Source organism: Daktulosphaira vitifoliae, unplaced genomic scaffold (assembly GCF_025091365.1).
Source record: "Daktulosphaira vitifoliae isolate Bord-2020 unplaced genomic scaffold, ASM2509136v1 Scaffold_2, whole genome shotgun sequence".
Lineage (NCBI taxonomy): Eukaryota > Metazoa > Arthropoda > Insecta > Hemiptera > Phylloxeridae > Daktulosphaira > Daktulosphaira vitifoliae.
In genome coordinates this window covers 7,711,318-7,730,710 of record NW_026099573.1, presented here as the reverse complement: position 1 = coordinate 7,730,710, position 19,393 = coordinate 7,711,318, and the positions used below count along the sequence as shown (strand labels likewise).

The following is a 19,393-nucleotide window of genomic DNA, read 5'->3' as shown; positions in this document are numbered from 1 at the left end:
CTTAATAAAGTTATGGTAGTTTTAAGAAAAAAAAATCTATAAACAACATTAATTAGCTTCGCATCGAAGCTAATAAATGTAATTTTTTTAAATTATTGTGGCTAATATGTGCTCAATTTTTCATATAACATACGACATTTTAATAGGTATTTTGGTAACATTCATAGAGATATTTAGCTTTACACTCTATCTCATCATAGAACTTCTGAGTATATTCTTTTAAAATATAAACAAGAACTAAAATGCGCATTTTTTTATCCCTCTAATGGCATTATATTGATAAAATACTAACTGTAAAATTTAAAATTGAACAATGTTAATAATTGAATAGAATTATTTTAATATAAACCTTGCATTAGTCTTTAATTTGATTGAAATTAAGTTGGAGCATTATTATATTTATATTTTTTGTTTAGTATAATAATAAAAATTATAATACACACACTTTTATTAGTTTTGGATAATTGCTGTCGTCGAAAGGAAGAGTACTGAATATCATTGCGTATAGGACTACTCCGGTGGACCATACGTCAGAAGCATCTGGCTGATATGGGTTACCTTTAAGTATTTCTGGAGACGCATATGCGTAACTCCCACAAAACGTGTTACTTGTGGCCATTTGTCCATTTTTGTGAAGCATATTACCTCGGGCGAAACCAAAATCGGATAGTTTGATATTATATTCTCCGTCCATCAACAAGTTTTCACACTTAATATCCCTGTATTGCAATTTAATAACTGTGTTAAAGTTAAATTAAACAGTCGGACAAATTTAAATGTGGATGAGACGGTAATTAATAATTAACCGGTGCACAACTCCGTTTTCGTGACAGTAACCCACGGCGTTCACCAGCTCCCGCATCCATTTTCTCGATCTGTCTTCTTCGATACAGCCGTCCCTTTTTATTATATCCAAAAGACTACCATTTGGAGCTAATTCCATTATGATGTACACACTAAAATTTTTTTATGAACAACGTTTATCATAACCCACTCAATAACTTATAAAATTAAGATAATTTTCGAGTTATATATATATTTTTGTTTTTTAAATACATATAATTCTTGATTTATCAATTATTATATATTTTTTAGATTCATCTTTTATATTTTATAAGGTTGTTAACTCAGTTTTTTTAAATTTTGTTTAATTTAGCTTTTTTTTTATTATTTTATTTTGATATTTATAGATTTTATCGATCGCCCTACTCGAGTATAACATAATGATCAGTTTTACATCCTTCTATTTCCCGAACTTAATATAATACAAAGGGTGGTAACTCTTTTTCACATGATAGGGAGTCAAAGATGGTTCTTGGCTATACCAATAATGGACGAAACGAGTATTAATGCCGGCTTGCGCTAGAGACCAGACAAGCACAATGAGAAAATCACAAAGAAAATCTTGGCACCCTGGGGATCAAACCTGGGATCCTGTGTACCGAAAGTTTCTACCCACTAGACCCTTATTGTTCTACTCGAGTAATTATAGTAAAGGTAGTGGAGTTATTATCTTTTTTAAAAATAAATTCAAGTTCCCGTAATTTCCAATATTAAAGTAATATTACAAGTATCGGGAAATAAAAAATATTATCATTGTTATACAGAGCGATTCTTTTAACATTAGCCACTCAATTTCTTTTAAAATATTAGGTTTTTTCAGTTTTTGTTAGTTACATATTTATTTCTATTTATTTGTCATAAAGTAATTTTTAGGTCCACCCCTTACATCTTATAGGGGTGTTAGCTTTTAATAAACACCATCATTTCATACTAAATATGATAAGAGTATAGATTTTTCCATGAAATTTATTAACGTTCCGATGAATGGCTTTAGTTCAAATAAAAACAAGAACAATACTTATTATTTAATAAGTAGTTTTATCTCTAAAGAGGTAAAACTACCTATCTTGCTTTTATTCTTTCCTTGTTTAACACGTATTTAAATGTTTAATACCGTTAAATAACACATGAAAATTATAATTTTCACAAACTTTAAAACGATAAAGACTATTTACTACTGAATATTAATAGAATATTTTTTTACTAAAATTTTTCTTAAAATTTCTCTACAAAATAGCTATCTTGGATTTTCTTTTACATTTTATTTAAAATTAATAAAATGTGAAAATATAAATTATTGAGATATATTATAGACCTAACATATAATTGTTCTTAAAAAAAAAAATCAGTAAAAAATATTAACTAAATCAAAAGTTATTTAAGTTTTCAGTGAATGCTGAGCCATTTCGTATACTTCTTTCATCCGACATACTTATTTTTAAAAGTGGGACAATTTCTCCTTATACAGGGGGCATTTAAAATTTAAAAAATACGTATAAAAAGTAGAACTTTTTCAATTTAACTTTTGAATATGTTCTTCAAATACGCGACTTTTAAACATATGGTAAATTAAAGATTATGTAAAGATTATAATCCACCAATTTGTAAAAATTAAACTCTATCTACAGATTTTCATCAAAGAGATTCTTATGATAGTAATTTTAATCACTGTCAGATATCATCTATATTTGTTCCAACTATGCCGCGTCCACACTGTGCCGCGAACCTACTATGCAACTGATTTTAGCTTCAATGCGAAGCCAAGAAGGTATTAATTTTACCATAATGTGTTTATTTATTTTTTATTTTTTGTGTCTACTTTTCTCAGCTCTCACTGGAAAGATTTTTTTTAACGATACATCAAAAAATCACAAATCGTATCTAGTCGAATACATTACTTTCAAAAATTGAAAAATTTTTCCTCTTTTGCACAAAAAGTTAACTTTTTCAACATAAGTATTGTAAATATTCCGGTAATATTCCAATCTTCAAACAAGTGTTAAAATAAAGCTATATTATGTACTATTTAAAAAAAAAAATTTGTCCCAACTTATCTTCTTTGTGCAATTGGTTGCAGTGGTTAAAAATATTTTGGTGTTAAAATTAAGGATTTTCATATTTTATTTTTTCAACTTTAAATTACTATAACTATTTTAAAAATGAAAATAATTCTTTTTTATAATGCAACCTTAGATATTTTCACTTCATTTGATATAAATTTTTTGAAAATTTGATTCTTGATCTACCCATAGGGAGGATTCAATTTTTGCACATAATTTAAACTTTTTCAACTTAATTATTGAAATGTTCCGGAATATTGATACTTCTATTTAATCTTAAATTTACACTAATTTAATATACATTACTATGAAAAAATTCGTGATATAGATTATCTCTATGGTGAAAATGGCTATCATATTCAATAATATGATATTTTTGTATTAAAATTCTCGGTATTATATTTTAATTTATTTGATTCCTTTATTAGATTTAATCATATGTTACACATATAAATCATAGTATTATAATTAGAAACAATAAAGGAAATAGGAGTTAATTTTGCTTTTGAATAATCCACCAATTTCTTAAAATTAAACACTATCTACAGATTTGCTGATAGTGATTTTAATCACTTTCAGGTACCATCTATACTTGTCTCAACTATGCCATGCTCACACTGTGCCGCAACCCCCCACTTTGCTACCGTTTTTAAAAGTATTTCTTTTAATATTGTGATTAAATAATTTTATGATTTAATATTAAACCTCTTTGAATCGTCTGTTCCTATACGTATTATTAGTTGATAACCTTATAAGGTGTAAGGGATAAACCGAAAAAGTACTTTATAAATAGAGAATTATACCTATCTAAAAAAAGTAAAAAAATATATTTTAAAATTATTGTTATTTTGTGTTTGAATAATAATAAATGGATCATTCTGTGTAAAATTGATCGATTAAGGACAGGACATTCATTTTCTTAGAAATTATTGAATCTTTTAAATAAAAGGTAAAGTAAAATATTGTTTTATTAAATTTTTTTTCAGCAATATGTACTTCAATAATTTTTTTTCATCTCTTCGGGAAAACCTAAATTTTAATTTTGTTTAATGGAAACCTATTTTAAGTTTGTTTATATGACAGAAAAAACATTTTTAAACAATTTTGTTCTTATATTTTTTATCTGAACAACCGTTATTGTTTAAAAATTGTTTAAAGATTTGGATTTATGTTTGAAATTTATTATTAATTTGGTTTTCATACTGCCGAAGGCATTAATAATCTGTTTTGATAAATTTGTATAAATTATTATCATTATTTATTATGTTATCGTAATCAAGGGTTGGATTAAAAAAAACTTTTCGTTTAACGTTATCTTTTAATTAATTTTAACGTTTTGAATATTTACCGGTGCGTTGTTTCGATTGCTTGATAATATCTCACTAAGTTTTCGTGTTTTAAACCTTTCACTACTTCAATTTCACGTGGTAAAAACTTTTCGAGATAATCAGCAGCATCTTGGACTTTGGATACAATTTTGATAGCTACGTCACCCTTATGACGTTCTGAATATGCTATCTTGGAAATAAATTACGTACAAAATTAATCAAAGTTTTATTTCTATTCAATAGACTTTTTATTATATCAAGTAAAATTTATTGTTATTGATTAAAATATATGCCTTCATAATTAACTGTGAATCTAAGTAGTTGACTTTTTTGTTCAACCTGGTTGCTACAAGTTTTATATATCATTTTTAATTTAAATAAATAATTTATAGAAATGTTCAATTAAAGGTTTTTTAAGAATGCAATAGTTTTTAAAATACTTCTAAACATTATCAAGAACATATTAAGAGAGAATACAGAATAAAATATATTGGATGATCAGTTTGGATTTAGGAAAGGGTAAGGAACAAGAGAAGTGATATTAGCTCTGAGACAGATCCTTGAGAGAAGAATTACACTTAATAGAAATACTATAGTAACATTCATAGATCTAGAGAAGGCTTTCGATAAAAAGGATTGGAAAATCTTATTCAAAGTTTTCAGAGAAAAAGGAATTCATTGGAATGATAGGCTCATCATCAACTTATATAAAGATCAAACAACAGAAATAAATGTGAATGGATCGATAAAAGAAGCAAGAATAAGGAGAGGAGTGAGACAAGGATGCCCCTTGTCGCCCTATCTGTTCAATCTTTTCATTGAAATGTAAATGAATGTATTGAAAACCAAGACCAATGGAGTGAAAATAAATAGTCAACATATATACTGTATTCGCTTTGTGGATGATATTTTTACCATAGCAGAGTTTAAAAATGCTATGAATAATAACCTAAATCTTAATATACAAATAAACAATACACGATTATAACAGATCCGAGAATTCTGCCACTTTGGAAGTATCATAGCTACCAATAATAAATCAGCACCAGACATCAGAAGAAGAATAGCATTAGGAACGTAATCATTCCAAAACAAGTATCAGCTTCTCACCAATAAATATTTGAGCATTTACATACGTAAATGATTCGTTAAAGCGTATGTCTGGAGTGTGATTTCATATGGCAGTGAAATGTAATATTATATTATGTTATCTTTTGTAGATGTATGTTATATATTATGAATTCACAAGATTACTAAAACAGGGTTCCCTTATTTAAAACATAAAATAATCAATAAACTAGGCAATAAAATCTGATTATCATACAGATTCAAAGTAACGCCTATGTGTGGGTTCTCAATTAGGTCCAGCCAATCACATTTAACTATTAATTAAGATCTACAGTTTCTAAGATCACACTAGGGATCGCTACACGACCCTCATCTATTATAAAAACCCATTTTTAACACGCTTATTAACACGCTTTTATTAGTTTCACATGTATGTTGTTTGTATATTGTTTGTATGTTGTTTGTATGTAAGTTTGTAACTCTCCAAACGCCACGCGTTATCGCATATTCCGTTGTCTAGACTAGACTGTTATACGCATTCACCCCTCCCCACGCCTCGCTCACAATACGACGGTACACTATTCCTATAAAAATTTATTTTTAGTTATCGTACCCGTACACGCGTGCTTGTCATCAATATTATATATATGTAAACAAATTTTTATTTTGACTGACCAATAACGCCCGCGTCTAATGCGCCTTACGTATATATATATATATTCCTACCGCCGTTTATACCTCGGGTATAACGTTAGTCCGACCCGCCCGGCCATAAAACACAGCTATACTTAGTGCATGATACTTTTACGTAGTTAAGTCGCATTATTTGTATAAATATATATATTCTAATTACTATTAAAATTAATATATTAACACGATTTATTCTAATTAAGAGATATAAAGTATTCATTCCGATTACGAGGGATGATTTCCGTATCGTCATTTTTCGTCACTACCTCCACGTTCCGGGAGTGAGTAATTTACGCGCCTGCTGCTTTCCTTGGATGTGGTAGCCGTTTCTCAGACTCCCTCCCCAGAATCGAACCCTGATTTCCCGTTACCCGTAACAACCATGATATTGATAGTAACTACTATCATAACATGAAACTAAAAAGTAAAAAATAAATATAGTTTAAAAAACTAAAAAAACACGCTTTTAAAGTACATCGAACTAAAAAGTTAAAAATAATTTTTAAAATAATTATGAACAAAAAATACTAGTATTATTGTGATAAAAGCGTGGGTGCTTTGTGCCATATTTTTCGTATATTGAGCGCCCGACGCTTTTATCACAATAATACTAGTATTTTTTGTTCATAATTATTTTAAAAATTATTTTTAACTTTTTAGTTCGATGTACTTTAAAAGCGTGTTTTTTTAGTTTTTTAAACTATATTTTATTAGTTTCACCTGTATGTATGTATGTATGTATGTTTGTAACTCTCCAAGCGTCACGCGTTATCGCATATTCCGTCGTCTATGGCCTTGAGACTAGACTGTCATAACGTATTCACCTCACCCCATGATGGCAATACTATTCCTTTATAAATTTATTTTTGGTTATCGTTCCCGCGTGTCATAAATATTATATATATATATAAACAAATTTTTATTTTGACTGACCAATACCATCCGCGTGCCATACGGCTTACGTATATATTCCTACCGCCGTTTATACCTCAGGTATAACGTTAGTCCGACCCGCCCGCCCACAAAACACCGCTATACCTAGTGCATGATACGGTTACGTACTTAAGTCGCTTTACTTGTATATATATATCGCACCCCTAGATCTAAACTGTTGTAACTAAAAAATGCGATTTTTGAGATAATTTTCATTTAAGGATTTCTGATTCCATTACCTACATGAGAATAAAACCGTAGTAACTATATCTTGTTTGGTTTCCTATAGAAAGCGCTAGAAGACAGTTTACCTGAATGACAGCATGCAAGTTTCATATCAGTTTTTCTTGAATTGTGAAAAAAGAGGTTTTTTGAGTTACAATAGTTTAGATCTAGGGGGTGCGATATATTCTAATTACTATTAAAATTTATATATTAACATGCTTTATTCTAATTAAGAGATATAAAGTATTCATTCCGATTACGAGGGATGATTTCCGTATCGTCATTTTTCGTCACTACCTCCACGTTCCGCGAGTGAGTAATTTGCGCGCTTGCTGCTTTTCTTGGATGTGGTAGCAGTTTCTCTGACTCCCTCTCCGGAATCGAACTCTGATTTCCCGTTATCCGTAACAACCAAGATATTGATAATAACTACTATCATAACATGAAACTAAAAAGTGAAAAATAAATATAGTTTAAAAAAACTAAAAAAACACGCTTTTAAAGCACATCGAACTAAAAAGTTAAAAATAATTTTTTAAATAATTATGAACAAAAAATACTAGTATTATTGTGATAAAAGCGTCAGGCGCTCAATATACGAAAAATATGGCACAGAGCCCCACTCTTTTTTTCACAATAATGCTATTATTTTTCGTTCATTATTGTTTTAAGCTTATTTTAGAAATTATTTTTATCTTTTTAGTTCGATGTGCTTTAAAAGTGTGTTTTTTTAAACTATATTTATTTTCTATTAAAATCAGTTCTTTCGGCGATTTTAAAATACACAAAGTCTGCGACACTCTACTCAAAATTCTTACTTTCTGGGACTTAGTTTTTTTTATATTTAATTTGAACTTAGAATATTTTTTAATTTTAAAACACTTAGTTTTTTTTTTTAATTTTTTGGATTTAGAATATTTTCTTAAGCTAAATGACTCTTAGAAATTTTAAAGTGAATTTTGTTTTGGCGAATCTCTTAATTTGATTTGTTCATTAAACAATAATGTTTTATCTTATCATGGAAATAAATGTCAATTAAGATTTTAAGCCTCAAACATTTTTTTTTTTTTAAATTATTTTTTTTATATATAATAAACCCGAATCAACTCTAATTTTTTCAGTTAATGGTAAATATTTATTATATGCTAAAGGTTACAGTTATTTCAGATTTAAGCTAATTTAATAACATTTTTATTGGACTAAGTGTGTTGCAACTCTATACATATTGGGTAGCTTGCCATTTTGGTTTAATGTCTTTGTTCTAACGAACATCGTACCGGCAGACAGAGTAAAGGTTGCAATTAAAGATTTTTAAAGTTAGGTGAATTAGGTTAGAATATATTTGTAAGCCTATGTGTATTGGGTAGCTAGCCATTTTGGTTTAATGTCTTTGTTCTAATGGACATCGCGCTGGCAGACAACACAGAGAAACTTACGAATATATTTTTTAGAATTTAATTTTTGTCTTGGTGATTATTGTGCTGCATCCTTTCAAGGCGATACTGCCGGGACACATTGGGCCACCAGAATTCCGCTTTGACAAATCTTTTACAGATATATAAATATTTCTGAATTTTATTTTGGCCAGGCCAGAGAAAAATTTAAGATATATTGGTGTCGATCTTTCAATAAAATATAATCTCATAAATAATATACTCATTCTACAAAGTCAACTAAGGATACATTATTTGATTATAGTTATAAAAAAAAACATAGAGTGTATAGAATCTCTTGCATATAGTAATACAGTCATAGATTTTGTGTAACGATTTCGTATTAATTATAATTAAACGCTTTATTCTCAAACGGTCATATTTACTGTCGAACTCGTAGTGTACAACGTGTGAAATACAGTGTGAACTCATAATCAACATTGGATTGTCTAAAATAAGCATTACATTACGTGGGATACAAGGTAAGTACAAATTTAAATTTCCGGTTTCAAATTATAAATACACTATTGCGTAATAAACCATTAAGATAGATAATAAAGTTTTATAGGATAATTGACTTCATTTATTCAATATTGTTCAACCATGAGATCAGTTTATTATTTTTGTCACAACGTTTGTGTACATTTTTATTTATTTGATCATTACCCTCATGTATTTAAACTCCGTTTATTCACCCCTCTGAATTCTTCTTTATTCATATCATTATATCCTTTGTACCCTTACATATCTTGCCACATTTAAACATGTGTTTCTCTACCATTTATTATCTTGTTTAATAATTTTTTTATTATTATTCGGCCATACATACACTACATTATATCTTTACTCTGACTAAGAATCAACCTTCAAATTTTTTTTTGGTACAATATAAGCATTCACACCTTCAATAGTAAAATACACATCACCACCATTTTTACCCTTCATTATTCATTTCCTTCAAACCTATATCACACCATTCGTTCCCTTAGGACGACGCCTTTTACTGCTACGAAGTACAAATTATATTGGAGTCGAAATATTATACTAATTCACCAAATATTTATTTGGTCAGTGTCTCTTCACTTTTCGACTAGTCAGTCTAATTTCAACCGTTTTTCCGAAAGGGAATAGTGCAGGCAATCGGAGTGTGGGATAATAGTATAATCTATTGTGCAAAGAACTTAAATTGTGCACACATCTACCCTAGATCATTTTATGGATGACTGAAAAAAGGTATAAGATAGTAACGTTGTTTATTGGTTTTATTAGGTATTAAAATTATAAATGAGTTAGTATAAAACATTACTTATAAGGCTAAAGAGTACACCACACAAATATACAAAAAGGGTTTACATAATATACCAAGAAATTGGATTTTTATCTTGAGTATATTTAATATAGAGTTGTAATACAGAAATAGTTACACGCTAGTCAATATATTAATAAAAGACCAGTAATTTCAAGTGCGTATATAGAGGCGCGTACATACATACTGCTAACAGTGATATCAACTGCATGGTTCATCACAACAAAATATTCGTCTTATCATGAAAGTTATAGGTAAGTGAAATGTTCATTTACATAATAAATCTTTAATAATACCTTCATCAAAGGATATTTATTAATAAACAATTAGAGTGACGTAGGTTGTCGAAAACAAATTAAGTAGAATAATTATATAAAGAAGTACGATATTCGTTATTCACACAAATTCGTGTATGCATTTTTGTGCAGAGACTAAATAGTAATTTTTCGTTGATATTTTATTTTACACATATATATCAAACGTGTTTATGTAGACATATATACCCCGAGACCCCTTTCTATTTAATTCTATTATAGTCACTGCCCAATACCTCTAGCCACTCTTACTTTCCTTTATCACCCTTCCTACCACTTCGCCACTATCCTATCTTTTTCTGTATTACTTACTACTTCTTCCTTATCCTTTCTTTTTGTTTATTACAAATCAACATCTTTGAAGGGAAAATACCGGGAAGAAACCAAGAGGACGCCCAAGAAACTATATTTTGAAAATATCCCGGAACTCGTTAACCGTGCGTCTTTTGTTTCACTGCAAAATTTGGAGTCAAACAGAAAGGAGTAGTTTCAACGAGCAGGCATTGCCTTTCATAGATGATAATGATAATAGCTTCGTGTCTTTAAAAAAGGCTTTCCTAAAATTCTGTTATATAGTTTTGATAAGTCTGAGACATCGTATTTAAACAATCAATAAATTTGCTAGAAATATTGTTATTATGTTAGCTAGACTTTTTAAATGCTTGATTGGTTGACTACCACCATTCATAGTGAAATAATAAATGAAGCAGTTGAGTGTGTGTAATTAGAAATAAAATAATAAATTTCAAAATGCAAAGTGCGTTTGAAAGAATTTAAATAAAAAATTTAGGCACCAAAATCTTATTGATTTTTTTTTATGAATATTTTATTAATATTAGGAACTATTCTAAAATAATTTGTAGATTAATTTTTCAACCTAATTTTTTTGAAAATATTGTTATTTAAAATTAAAAAATACTTTTAGCTTCAATGCGAAGCGGAGAAGGTATTTCTTTGAAAATTTTTATATTTCTATTATTTAATTATATTATATAGAATTTGTGTACAAATTTGTATATAAGTGTCAATTAGACATAATAGATTATATTATTAAATGTTATTTACATAATAAGTTATAAAATATTTAACCTTAATTATCACTACGCTCATATTTATATTTATCTTTAGAATTATAGTTATATTAACTTTATTTTAATTACTCTGTTGTTTCTAATATGTACAAATAATAGCCGTTTTATTCTACTTTTTTAAAATGATTGATTGATTGATCATGATGGATAGATTAAATGTTTTTTTACTAAAATTTATTCTAATGTGGGTTATATCTTACAACACACAATTATTTAAATGGCGGTAGACTTTTATTAAACAAAATTATAACACTAAAATAGACGTATAAACACTCAAAGAAAATATATGTATATACAGTAAGGAAAAATAAAATAATCGAAGTAAACATAATACACGATGACAACAGCGGCGGGGTGTAGCGGTCGTGTAGCGTATCGCGGACTAGACAGTCTGAACTGAACTAACTGAACTGACTGATTCTTCCGATATATATATAGCTCCGATAAGGCTCTCGCTAATTCTAGAATATTCTATACCCGCGTAGGTTATCTTATGGCGTTATCGAAGTTTCTCGAAGGTTTTTGATAACGAGAACATTCGAGAATATTCGTTGCGTATGTTTTGGTCGCTACACTAAATCTATTTTACGTTTGGAGCAAAGATCTAGAAAATGATTAATTAGGGCGTGAATTTTAGGAATAATGAGAATGTGTAATTTTTCGTAACTTTTCTTAAAATCATCAATATATCTATAAATATTGGACACTAGTAGTTCTAATGAAAAATAGACTTTGACAACTTTTTGTATTTTTTCAAAATATCTACATATTTTAAACAACCTGAGCTGCAAATTAAATGTACATTTACTAAATTGAACATTTTTGTGAAATCTTTGATTTACGTGAATTATTTGTCGTTACAGTTTTTTACCCAGTTGAAACTTTTTGATTCACTCATCATTTTATTAAAAATGGTAATCCCAAACTTATCAAAAGATGAAGGTCTTGAAGAACTGTGTCATTATTATTTTATTTGGACAATCAAAAACTGACACTTTAGTGCGATTTTAAAGAAATTTGCTTTTATTTTTAAGGACGACCTTTTAAAAGTAACTTATTATAATTTTTTACTGAACTATAGCACTGTACTTGCACAATATCAATTTAAATAATTTTTGACGTTTCAAATCATTGATTTCAACTTAAATGAGGTATTAATGCACAAATTATGTTAGCCAATTTTAAATCAGTAGCGATCTTGTTATGTAACTCATTACAACAATTTATCTTCAAATTTGACCATACAATAAATAAAGTTTTATCATTAATTACGTTGAAAGAGATAAACAAAGTAAAAATATTTTTTTTTACGTTGAAATTGAATCTTTTTGTTATAAATTGCAAAAAGAAATCCAAATTTTTTTGTACAATTTTTTAAACAATATTTTTTAAAGTATTTTCTACTCTTCTATTAATTTTATATAAATATCTAACTAGTCTGAGTAAAAAAAATGTTATGTATAAAACTGTAAAATTAACACCAGTAGTGAAAACGATCTATATTTTAGCTTCGATGCGAAGCTGAGAAGGTATTGGTTTTACTAAGATGTGTTTATTTATTTTTTTTTTTTTTTTTTTTATGTCTGTTGCCACTTTTTCTCAGCTCTCACTGGACCGATTTCTTTCAACAATACGTCAAAAGATCACAAATCGTATCTAGTTGAATACATTACCCTCAAAAATTGAAAAAATTTCCCTCGTTCCCAGTAAATGGGGAAACCTCCAAAAAAATTACAAATTTAAAAATCACTAATTTTCGAAATTTTTTCAATTTTTTTTACTTAAAAGTGCCATAACTTTTTCAAAAATGAACATATCAATATAATTCTTTTTTATATAGATGTGTAATATCATTACCTTTTGTTTGGTATATTTTTTTCATAAATTTAACCCTTAACCTGCCCACAAGGGGGTTTTTAAAATGACAACTTTTTCAAAAAAAATTAACTTTTTCAACATAACTTTTGAAAATGTTCCGGAAGGTCTGACACTTTTATATATATCTTAAATTAAAGCTAATGTAATATTCTTTATTATGCAAAAAAAAAATTTCGGACTTTATTTTATCTTCACGGTGAAAATGGCTACCGAATGCTATTATTGTGTGAAAATTCTCGATTTTATTTTTTACATTTTTAACTTTATAATGCTATGACATATTGAAAAGTGTATGGATCAACATTATTTTTTTATGAGAAATAATATTTTTTAATAATCCCTTTTTCATTCTACATACTTTATCTTAATTAGGATATTAATAATGAACTAGCAGATCATGTAGCTTTTGGAAAAGTCCACCAATTTTTTAAAATTAAACAGTATCTAAAGATTTGCATCAAAGCGTTTTTTTTTTATAGTGATTTTAATCACTGTCAGATATCATTATACTTGATCCATCTATACCACGTCACCACTGTGCCGCGACCCCCCTGTGCTGGGTTTTTTTTTCTCAGTTTTCTATAATGCGTTATGCATAATATATGATAATATTTAAATGACATCGTACTGACAGTCTCTAACGGTCTAATAATACGATAAAAATAGCAGTATTATTACGCTTAAGAATTGGTTTAATTCCTTAAATGTTTGTTGACTTGAAGATCAAGTTAAAAAAATGTTATATATTTTTCTTTTAACAATTTATCATATCGATTTTGATTAGTATTCTAAAATTATTAATATTTATATTTATTACATTATTACATACATCTTATTATATACAGCTTAGTTATTCTATTGCTTAGATAATTTTCAAAGAAAATACTTGAAACTTAATTAAATGTCATCGTAAAGAGGGAAATTATTGATTTATAACAATATTGAAATGCGGGTTTCTTTTAAAAAAAATACTTTTGTTAGTTCTATACATTTTTAAAGAAGGCGAAGATGTATACATCTAATATTTTAAATTAAAATTTTTTTAATGTTAAACGGTCATTTCACATAAAACATTTTTCCGTAAATTCTTTTCACTAGAGTTTATAGTTTAACTGTATTTGAGTAAAATACCTTTACTGTGGCATATGAGCCACTTCCGATACTTCGACCGACCGTATACCCATGACTTTCTAAGACACTTAGTTTTTTCTCTTTTGGTTTACCACTATCTTTTGATTTATTTTGAGCCTCACCTCTAACTTTATTTGTAGTATTTGGTTTACTGGTGGCCGTATTTTCATTAGACATCCAATTCAATTCCCGAATATAAGTTTTCAATTATTGTAGTATTTGTGTTTAATTTTTATTTTAATTAATTAAAATATTAATTTATAATAATTTATATTTGTATGTCATTCTGTTACTAAGGTGTGTTTGTAGTTGAATTTTTTTTTAATTGGTTACGATTACTCATGACTAAAAATAAAAACTGTAAGCGTTAATGCATTTATGAATACCACGCTGAGTGAATCCAACATACATAATTTATATGTTTTTATACGTCATTTAAATGTTATTCAATAAACTGAATGTTAAAAAAAATATGCTCTCATTTTTATATTTTAAACACAAAAATTGTATATAGCTTATGAGGTTAGTTTATGGTTTTTATGTATAGCAAGTTATGCTTAGTAATTTTCCAGTTTGTTAAATCATCATTACTTGTATTTTTTCTGAGATGAGGTGCAAAATAATTATACTCAGTGTAGTAATTAGCTAGTACTCTATTACTTAATTTGATTTGTATTTTATTAATTAGTATTATTAATCGTTATCCCAATAATTATTTTTTCCTTATACTTGCCATTAAGAAACGTTTTCTTTTATAATACTATTGGATTATTATGTATTACTCACTAATTATACATTTAAGGACTATTATTTTTTGTTTACTATTTATGCACGTGCACTTTTGATTATAAATTAATTAGAATTTTTAATATTAAGTATATAAGTAGAAATTGTATTGCAGTTTTTGTAATTTTAAGATATAAAATATTGTGCTAATTGATGCAAACTTTACTTGTGATTTCAATGAATGTATCGTGTACTTTTAGGTACTGTTTATCAGTCGCTATTACTTCTTATTTGATATTGTTTTGTACTAGGCAACTAGTCCGTTTGACGGCTAGTTGTGTACCGCAATAAATTGCCGTCTTGCTTTAAGTCTATTTAAGATTACTATAAGAGCAGATGAAAAGGGTAATCTGGGTGGATGCTGGCTAACCGCACATCCAATAAATAATGCGTTGATAATGATTTTAAAACAAATATATTAACTTTTCAATAAATGGGCATAAGGAGAGTCCTTATTGCTAAAATGGCCGACAAATATATAAAATAAATAAGACAAACAATTAAAACGTAAAATAGTGAATAATGGCGGTGAATTGTGGACTGTAAGTGTGCGTTGAAATACTGAAGACGTGAACGATGACATGTGATGTGCGACTAGGGTCATTTACACGGATAGACAAGTACAAAGCATGTGCACAAATGACCTTGCACGTCCGGATATTACGGTTCCCTGACTACACCCAGAGAAAAACCTCGATCTATATAATAAATTCATTGTTCAATTTGATAAATATATCATTACTATTGAATCAATGATATATTTATCAATATGATATTTTTTTTCTTGTCTTGAACAATAATTATTTATAAGAATAGTTATTTTGTTCGTATTAATAAAAAATTATCATAAATCCTTGATAAAATTTCTCTTTCAATTTTGATTGAGGTTTTTCTTTGGGTGTAGTTGTTGGAAACGTAGCATTAAACGATATCAGATGGCAGATGGTGACACAAGGCTGTCGCATAAGAATTAAAAACTTCAGTGGACAGGGCCAACCATTGAAAGGGTAGGGTACACAGGTACGAATAACTCAAGAGAGCTCAGGATACAACAGGAGTGCAAAACAGTAATAATATGACGCATTATGGCCGATTAAACAAACACAAGTAGTGGCATTTGCTTTGTATATGAAAGAGAACGCACAATTCATCCATTGAGGATGGACTGTGCACGGTTGGGTTGATACATAGACCGTCGATATGGCGAGGGGGTAAGTAAAGTAAAGACGCTAGAGATTAGCTGTGACACGATTTAATGTACTCAACTGTATTTGTGACAACTGCTCCACTAAGTTTTTGTTAAAGGCGCTCTTTACCAAATTGATTTTATTACTATGATGGTCACTGTATGCTGATACGGCATCAGTTTATTGTGCTCGGAGTCGGTGGCGTATATCCACAACATCATCACTTCGACGACGGAAAGAAGAATCAATGTAGTATTGCAGCAGACAGACGTAACGCGTGGTCATTGTTGGACTTTGAGCCACCGACATATCGTACCCGGTGATACTCCGTCAAACTACAATTTATTGATATTAGTAGGGCGGTGATTGATAAAGATGGCGTAGGTTGTGGTGTTTCTAGGGACGTATTCAAGGGGTGATGACCTCCTCTTCTGGACCAGTGTTATCAATATTTTTTATTGCCAATATTTACGAAATATGACTTAAAATACTTTTTTTGGTTATTACTTTGTTTACTAGTAAAAAAATTGTTTGTAACATGCTTACCGCAGTAGAGAAACATCAAGCAACCCGGCACCACAAAATGAGTTCAAAATACGTCCCTAGGTGTTATCTCGTATATTACGGAGTGCCGGGGCCCGCTTTAAATTTAAAATTCCCATCAAAATGGTTTTTATGATAGTGATGATAATCATTGACAGATATACAAGTATAGACAATTTTATACTTGTCCCAATTATGACGAGACCCCACAATTCTGGATTTTTTTCTATGCAATTACACTTAATAAATACAATAAAGGGACTCAAATATTGACTTTTTACTTCACAAATTTATAATCAATATATTTTACTCCTAGAATAATAAAATTGCACAATTAACTCAATTTCATCAAAAATGGACTTAACTCATTTTTGTACTAAACATTAAAGTGTTCATTCAATTATTCATTAAATATTTTTTAAGCACATGAATGACTACTATGTTATGCACTTAGTGACTACCTTAAGTAATATACAATCATTTATATTTAATTTAATTTTCAGTTTTGTTGTAATATTTAAATGAAAAAAAAACAGTCTGTTGTTGATTTATTTAATGAAACTTAGAATGTCATCCTATATTATTATTGTGTGACTTATAAAATTTTTTTTAACTTCTTAAAAATAATATATATATATTTTTTACATTTTAAAAAGAAGAAAAATTTAATAATTAACAAAACATACTAGATATTGGAGGTAAAATTGTTCATAATGTTAATATTTGGTGTTAAAATTCATCCACTTAAAAATAATTTTAAATATTACTTCATATCATGAACAATATAATTTACCTAATTTTTGCATTAAAAAAGTTCTATATCTGGCTTATTAGTTATTATCATTTTGATTTCACTTTAATTTTTTATTGATAGATTTTTGAATATACTTATTGTTGAACTGTTTATCTAAATTCAGTTAGGCAAAAAAACAACATGTTTATTAAATACTATTTTTCTAAATAAAGTATTGTGGATAGGGTATTCTTATTTAAAATTTTTATTAATATCAACACGTAACTTATCTTATAAAGTAATATTTTTTAGATCTTATCCGTTCCATCCTAACAATAATAAATTATTTTTTTTTACTTATTTATTCATCATTATTATTGTTATGATAGAGTTAAATGGATCAGAGTAAATCTACACGGGATAGATTCAAATACTAGAAATTATTGTTTACTCGTATATTATTCATGTAAAACATTAAATCTATAATTTAGAGCTTATCAGTTATTTTTATTTTTTATAATGCGCAGGACAATTTTTAATAAATTTAATGAATTAATTGAACATTTCTCATTCGAAAACTTTAAATGGTCCCATGATAATGAAGTAATCAAAATGATGTTTCAATCGTACTATGTTATAGCAACTCAAACTTGTATATTCTTAGATGTTTTGTTTTTATTTTGTTGGAACTCACAAGGTTGGAATGTTATTCATATCAACACTATTAAAATACTAGCTTACAAATTGCAATGTGAATTATTTAAAATGAGTAATACTATGATTAACATACTAGATAAATTCTTACAGCGAAACACCCAAGAAATTCGAGAGCTAGTAACATGTTTGAAGTTAAAGGGCGATGCTTATGTGTGAGTTTTAGTGATTTTTCTATTTGTATTATTAAATGGTTTAATAAATAATTCAACAAAATGATAGTATAAAATTATTATTTAAAAAATCGTTAATGATCTCTTTCAGTACATTGTAAATAACATTTTAAATGAGAAAAATGGGCATTGTTTTAATTGGCGTTAGCGTTATTTGTAACTGTATTTTTTTTTAAAAAGTTTTTTTAGAACTAGAAATGATTTATTCTTTTAAGTTACTGTTCGTTGATTATTATTTTTTTATTTCTTCTTTAACCATAGAATTATATGGGATGTCTTTTGTGACGATCATGCTATTAAAAATGCTAAATTTTGGTATAATGAAGCAATTTCTATATGCAAGTGGAACTTTGAACCAACAGATTCGTATCTCATTCTAATAGCTCTACAATATGCTAAACTGCTGTATAGAGATAATCGTTTATACGAAGCGGTAGCTTTGTTACGAGGAGTTTTATGTTCAGCTGAAAATCATCTAGATAAAATAAACATAAAAAGTGACAACGAACTAATTTTGTTGAATTGCTGTAAGAATATTTTATCGGATTTAAATCGTTTGTTGTGAATAAGTTCCTAATTTGTGTTCGGGTATATATAATGATACCATTAAGTTAGAACATATTAATGAATTTTTTTTCTAGTTTAATTGTCAAAAAATAAATAAGATGAAAATAAGGGATGAGGAAATGGATGAATGATGTTAGATTATAATTTATGATAGCTTTGTTATAAGATGAAAGTAAAAGGATATACGGTATATGATTATGGATTATTTTGAATAATAAAATAAAATAGTAATAGCTACATATTGTTTTGTCGTAAAATGAAAATTAAAGGGAGATGGTATTCGAATAATAATATTGTAAATATATTATTTTTAGCTTCGATGCGAAGCTGAGAAGGTATTAATTTTACTATTATGTGTTTTTTTTTTTTTTTTTTTTTTTTTTTTTTTTT

General features: G+C 27.9%; 1 protein-coding gene across 1 annotated transcript in view; it reads right to left on the bottom strand.

The window, feature by feature from the left end:
• Positions 1 to 14,477, bottom strand: part of LOC126897952 (testis-specific serine/threonine-protein kinase 1-like) — a 17,287-nt gene extending 2,810 nt beyond the window's left edge. Inside the window, exons 1-4 of the mRNA XM_050671901.1 lie at positions 14,301 to 14,477; positions 4,252 to 4,421; positions 807 to 956; positions 446 to 719 (exon numbers count right to left, since the gene is read on the bottom strand). Of these exons, the coding sequence (XP_050527858.1) occupies positions 446 to 719; positions 807 to 956; positions 4,252 to 4,421; positions 14,301 to 14,477 (771 nt within the window). The remainder of the gene's footprint in view (positions 1 to 445; positions 720 to 806; positions 957 to 4,251; positions 4,422 to 14,300) is intronic.
• Between the last annotated feature and the right edge of the window lie 4,916 nt (positions 14,478 to 19,393).